We start from the raw sequence: 6,862 nt of genomic DNA, 5'->3' as shown, positions 1-6,862 counted from the left end.
AGTGTTAGTTTGAGACTGAATTGTCTCTGACAATCTGTTTCCTGAAATAGATTCTGTTTTCCCAGATGGTAATTTTGTCTCAAGAATGTGAAATCCTGGAAAAGTGGAAAGTGTATGCAAGTTGAACACAGCTTATGTAATACACCTATTCATGTAGCTTAAACTCTGAAGCAGGGGGGAGTGCTGGCAGCAGTTCAGGCCCTTTAATTTTAGGGGCTGCTATTTCTGGTACATGCAGTACACAAAAATCTGGTTTCAACTCTTCCCCCAAAAGCTGTTTCACTGCTACTTACAGTACTACAAGAATGAAATAGGAAAGTATTGCTGAACTTCTGCCTTGTGAAAAAGCTAATTAAAATATCCAGGTATCAGGGGAGTGCTTTAGTTAGGCTCCCAAAAGAAGTTGTAAGTCATGGATAATGTTTTGCCTGCAGGAACCTCAGATTATTTGACTATATAACTTTGCATTCAGCACGCTCTCTCTCAACCAGATGAAACATGTTTATAAGCTGCTACTTTCAAAGTACTTGTTGCCTCTGCTCCAGTAGAAATAGAACAACTGAACTAGGTGTTTCTCTAGTATTAAACCTTTGAGAGCCATGAGTATAGGATATTCAATAGCTGTGCCACAATATGTTCAAAATAACCTTTGAAGTTGTGATTTTCTATTATCAGGTACCCGGGACACTAAAAAGATCATTAAAATTGTGGCCTTATTGTCCTGGGTGCTTTTATGAGTGAAATAAAAATTTAACTCCATTTTTGTGTCAAGTCAGTAAGCTTTTTAAAGTTATCTTGAATACAGGAGGAAGAGGTAAAGGTGACAATAATAAGAATGTTCTGTTATTTTGGGAAATTAGCATGGTATGACTAAGTAGGCCGCTCTAGCTTACACTGGTAAATGGCTAAACTTGATTAATAATAAAACCTGATGTGCTCTGCAAAGTAAATGGTTATACTACCTTAGGTACTAAAATTACAATGGATCACAGTGTAGATAGTATAGTAATAGTGATGCCACACTGGTTCCACAAGAACAGGTAAGGTAAGATAACTTTGTTTCTTCTAAAATGCCTTTGTCTTTGGCATGAACTATTTTTTCATCTTGCTCTTAACTGTGGAACTGAAGACAACTGAAAAATGATTGCTGGACTTCAACATAGCAGCTCAGAACACTAGGCTATTGTTAGCCTTGTTCTCTGTTAAACTGCAGCAAAATGTGTACAAGAATTAATTGTTACTAGATTTTGGCATATATTGCCTCTGTACTAGTCTTCTCAGTGGGAGAGATAGTTACAATCACTGTCCAGAAGCACAGTGAGTAAAGCATCAAAGCTTAATGATTTTACTAGTTTTAATCTAAACAAAAAAGCAGTCTAGTGAGTTTGTCGCTTCCACTGCATGTACAATACTTCATGTATCAGTATCCTGAATCTAGTTAGATGCTGGTGTTAAAATTAATGGCAGCTGCTGGTAGTTCATAAATGAGTGTTTCTCAGTTCTGTGTTACTAAGACTAGATGTTGGCAAGTGTGAGAACATCTTGCCTTAGAGCAGGTGGTGGTCAGGTCTGTGAGACTTAATAGAGCTGGTCAGAGGAGTCTGGTGTTGGTAAAACTGCAATTACAGATAAATAGATCTTATAAACCCATACTTAACTGGAGCTAGTCTTGTTACAAGCCTTTTATTTTTACTAATACATTGGTCACTGTCAAGAAAACAGCTTAAAAAGGGAGGTATGAAGATTGAGTATCTGGCACTTTGTTCTGAAAGATAACTTTAAAACACAAAATTATCAGATCTAAAGTGGTGCTACTATACAGTAAGATTTGTGTAGTTTGGACAGAGTGTACTGTTTTGATGCTTATCCACGGCAATAATAATACAACATAGTTCTTAAACTGGGCAAAATGGAGAACTTCAGGAATAATGCTGTTGAATATCTTCTCTCTCATGAAACTGAGCTTCTAAAGACTGGATTTAGAGAATTTAACTTGCCACAAGTCAATGGGATATTAACTCTGAAAGCTTGACTCAAAGATTGAGTCATTGAAATACGTAAATACTGTTTTTTTTGTCTTTTTCCAGAGGCAGTACCACAAGTTCTCTTTAGTGGGTAGTGATGATTGTGCTGGCTCTTCACCTGAGGGAAGGAATTCTCAAGTTCATTTCAGTCAGGCTATCCATTCTTCATGTTCATGGCTACATAACTGTTACAGTCTCTGCTCAGAAAGAAAATAGCCTGAAGTTGTAGAGGGTAGAAATTAGCAATGAGCTAGTGTTACAGATCATCAATCTCAAAATGAGAAATCTTTTTTTGCCAAATTAAGTAGAGTTAGCTGAATGTAAAAAGATAACCGGGGTTGTAGTCTAACTTTTAGTGGGGTACTGACTGGGATTGGATTTCTTTAGCATTGTTTCAGGCAAGCTATGAATATGAATTCTTGCAGACTAGCTTAAGTGTGTGATGTTTTGGGGATGCCACCACATTAATGATGTGAACCTGAGAGAGTACCAGTCTGTAATCAAGAGCAGGGAAGCCTGTTTTGACACATTTGAAAATAAAACTAATGCTGTAGCAGTAAACTGAGTGGCAACTTCACTCTTGCAACTTAATCGGGGTACATCCACTTATGTGCCTTGTATATGTAATAACAGTAGAGTAAAAGGGAAGTTAATTTCCCAAGTACTCATCACACATCCGTGTTAATCATGGAAGATGGGTGTTTAGTGTTCAGAAGCATTCCTTAGAACTTAGCAGCTCTTAAAGCAATGATCCAGTCAAGCAGTTGTGGGCAAGTTTCACTAAATTCCTGCATGTGTTTAGGGAATAGGTATTTATGTGTGAAATAAGCATGTCAGGATGTTAGTGGTGGGATTGCTTAAACTTCTACAGCACAGAAAGGGTACTTAGCTCTTTAATCACAATGCTTGGCTAATAAGTAAGTTTCTCAACTTCAAATTCCATTTCAGGCTGGAAAAATAAGCTGTTCTATCTATCCAGAATTCTCCTTGCTTTTTATTTAAAAATCACAGTAGGAATCTGGCTTAGCTGGAGTTATGGATGCAGGGTACTCAAATCATTTTGATATTACACAATTTGCAGGAGTTAAGCATTCTGGAGATGACAGGAAAATACACTTGAATCTGAATGTGCAAAGGTGCAGCAAAAGTAGTGTAATTGCAATAATATTGCAAATAATGGAGCATAAATTACTGTAACCTGGTACTGTTAAAGAGTAACTAGTGTAACAAAATCACTGGGGAAACTAATAATTCATGTTCAACTCTATGTGCAACTTAGTCCATGCATTGTTTGATAAACATGAGTATTCCTAATATTTTTCGTGTGGAACTGACAAAGCAGTGACTTGAGTGTTTAAAAACAAAGTCTTTTTGTCTTGAAGCATATTGATGATTAGTGAACTTTGGTTTTTAAATGAAAATCATGAGTACTAACAGGATGTCTCTTTTGTTTTCAGGTCTTGGCACAGAATGAATATAATTAGAGAAAACAGAGATCTTGCTTGTTTCTACACAACAAAACATTCATGGAGGGGAAAGTAAGTAGTTTAAAGTTTGGGTTTTTTAATGTTTTGTGTGACATCATTATTGGATTTAACTGCATAGTTCCTGTATTGATGGATGAAAATTGAACTAAAGGCTCCTGCTGCTCAGTCTCTGAACTGAATGTATCTTCACTAGAATCAATTTGGATTTTAAACATTGCATTTTAGCCTTCCTCTGCACATGTTCCCACACTTCAGTATAGCTCTGAAATGGACCACCTGACTTACTCAGCCTCTGAGTCTCTTGAACTTACTATATAAAGCACTAATTTTAAAGTAGAAATGCTTCTTCTCAGAACAGGTTCTTGGGGGAGTAACGTCTTATGTGCTTTAATAGATGAGGGTCACTAGCCCACACATATACTTAACATGTTGTGTAACAGATTATCTGTTAAACTACTAAATGAGATTATTTGAAGACTTCTGTTACTAGAAATAAACTTCATCCCTAATTGGGGGTCTTGGATCTAAAAATGAATTTTCAGTGATGCTTCTGTCTGCAAAAGCTAGGGAACTTCTAATAAAACTATCCATTAAACTATCGTAACTGGTATCTGTTATACTGTGTTTGAAGTCAGCTGTTATACATATTTTTAAAGCTTCATAGGACTTTCTTTGATATCCTTACCCATTGTTCCTTCTCAAATCCCAGTTCCACAGCACTACTATGCATGTTTCTTTGCTACCTAAACATCAACAGAACAAAGAGGGTACGTTGTCTGCACCTCAGGAGCATGAATACTGCTTTATTCTAATGTTTATACTGAGAGGTGATGTCTGAATCTGTTTGACTAGTAAGTTGAAACTGGCTTTTTTTTTGGCTGTCTGCTGGTAATACTTCATGAATTCTTCCTATCAAAGATTGGGAATGCTGGGAAGGAAAGAAGGATGGGATTGCAAGGAGTGGCAGCCACAGATCTTTCTCAGTTGTGCTTTGAAGAATCATGAGATTGCTTCAATGTCTAATCAAAGAGCTCCCTGCCTTTTTGTCAGCAAAAATTAAAGCCCTGGGTAGCTCAGAGTCCAGAGTAGACTCATCAGCTGTCTGAGGGCAAAATCTTTCCTCTACAAAGACTGATTCTTGATTGACTTGAAATACAGTTTAATATTTAGTCTTACCTCATTAGAATTCTAGCCAATACTTGTGTAAATTGAGTCTTACCTGAGTTAAGATCCGTGCATTTGGATTTGTGTGGGCATGGGTGAATAAACTGTTTCCTTTAGTAATAGTAAGATACTATGTTGGGGTAGAATGTTAGAACAGTTTGTCCCTCTTAATCTTTCTGTCATCCAACAGAAAATATCTGGTCTCTTCCTCTGAAGTTCCTGTGGCATATGTGCAAATTCAGTGTGCGTATGATTTGAGCCACTTGGTGAAAATTAAATACATAGAACTCAGATTGCTTCTCTTGCCCGGTGCCTTCAGTTGAAGAGCCTGTTCCTTGCGTGATGCATGCTGTTGGAGAAGTATGATCTTGAACTTTGATGGTAGATAAACTATGAAGTCTTAGAGAACTTCAAACTAAGTCTGAAGTCTAAAACAGAGGCTTAGTTTAAAAACTCATTGGCACTTTACTTTTCACATAATGAAGGGGAAAGGAGTATCTAGTGAGTAGTTGCCTCTTGTGTTGCACCAGAAGCTTATATGGTTTTTAGTAAGCTTATATTTGAATATTTAAGTCTGCTCAGTTCATAGTTATACATTCTCAGTAGAATCTATAGATAACATAAAAAAAAAAAGCAGTAACTTAATGTGTAGCGCTAAATGAGCCTGAATCACTTTAACTATTCATGATTTGTCACTTTGCTGAATATGGGCTGTGTGCATGGCAGTTAAAAGTATTTTCTAGTAGTAGAGATGATGCTCCAGTGTCGATCTGTAGTTATGTAAAATTAATGAACACTGTCTTCTTTCTCTTGAGTGTGGTGGTATAAAATTTGTCTACCAGGTTCATCCTGATTAAAAAAAAGTATAACTACTGACTTCTACAGTGCTTTGAAAAAACTAGTGAATAAGCAATAGCCTTTTTACTGGGAAGAAGACATTTGCTTCAAATTCTTCTCAAAACTGCCTGGTATTAGACTGTACTGCATAGTAGTTTGAGAGATAATTAATGGTAAAGTCTTCAAGGCCTGGAGGTATAAATACCTTTCTACATATTTAAAGGTGAAGTTCTGGACAAGAGTATGTTTAGGCCACACGTAAGAACTGACTTCTGAGTCTCCTCTGTTTGTGCAACAAGACTTGGGTCTTCTGACTTTGCCTAGGGAGAAGAGATGAAGGAAATGGTAACTTGACAAATCTGCTGTTCTGTCTTGTGTTCCTTGTCACATCACATATTAAGAATGCTAGATAATAAATATGCTTCCTAGATCTTGAAATGCTGGCTTGAGCGTGCAGGGGGAAAAGGAAGGGGCTGTAATGTTTGGAAGCAGGTCTTAAATTATGTGTGATCGTTGCAGATCTCTATTATTCCACAAAGCACTGTGAAGCTCTTTAGTACGTTAAATGAGTAAACAAAACCTTAAAGAAGTAATAAAGTGCTTTATTACTTGTGATAAGTTTAAGTTCTTTAGAACAACATAAACAAACCTTATTTGTAAATCATATAAAAGACAGACTACCTATCTAAATTGTGCAATGGGAGGAGAGGGAACAGTTGGTTTATTCAAAGGATTTTCTTATGATCTAAGAACCGGAGCATTCTTTGACAGACTGAATATAGTGGAATTATTAGCAGCTAGAGTAACTTCAAATGTTCTGCTTCATTACTAAACTTCTCTTGACCTGCATCTTAAATAAGGAAAATTCAACTACATGGAAAAACAAATAGGTTTTTCAAATAGATTAAACATCTTTAAGGTGGCAGGTCACTTCAATATTACAGATTTTTCTAAGCTTTGAAGAAAATAAGCACTTGCTTTAATCCTTAGATAAACTCCTCTGGGACAGTAATGTCTTGAACTTGCATCAGTTTGTTTGAATAATAATGGGAAACGATAGGGAATGAAGTTTGTGAGATTGACTGTGTCTGACAGATGCTCTTGGCCTTGCTATTATGAGAGAAGGGAAGATAAGTCAAATAACATGAGGGAGCAGCTCTGAACATATCTGAAGCTCATGCAACGTTTGACCTTATACAGAAATGATGGCTTGTGCTACAGACCTGGCAAGTGAGAGAGAAGAAGGGACTGTAACACAAGAATGCAGAGAGAGAGGGAAGAAACGACCTACTGCTTGATGCAATGTCTAGTATGGCATGGATCCAGATTAGTTGTCAGCCATCTGATTGA

General features: G+C 36.8%; 1 protein-coding gene across 1 annotated transcript in view; it reads left to right on the top strand.

The window, feature by feature from the left end:
- Nucleotides 1–3,484: 3,484 nt before the first annotated feature.
- The window catches only part of DNAJC13 (DnaJ (Hsp40) homolog, subfamily C, member 13), a 50,108-nt gene continuing 46,730 nt past the window's right edge, over nucleotides 3,485–6,862 (top strand). Inside the window, exon 1 of the mRNA XM_009331251.1 lies at nucleotides 3,485–3,562. Coding sequence (XP_009329526.1) covers nucleotides 3,495–3,562 — 68 coding nt within the window. The 5' untranslated portion in view covers nucleotides 3,485–3,494. The remainder of the gene's footprint in view (nucleotides 3,563–6,862) is intronic.

The sequence above is a fragment of the Pygoscelis adeliae genome, unplaced genomic scaffold (genome assembly GCF_000699105.1).
Source record: "Pygoscelis adeliae isolate BGI_AS28 unplaced genomic scaffold, ASM69910v1 Scaffold99, whole genome shotgun sequence".
NCBI lineage: Eukaryota > Metazoa > Chordata > Aves > Sphenisciformes > Spheniscidae > Pygoscelis > Pygoscelis adeliae.
Note: the sequence above shows the minus strand (reverse complement) of the source record. Positions and strands in the feature narration are given on the sequence as shown.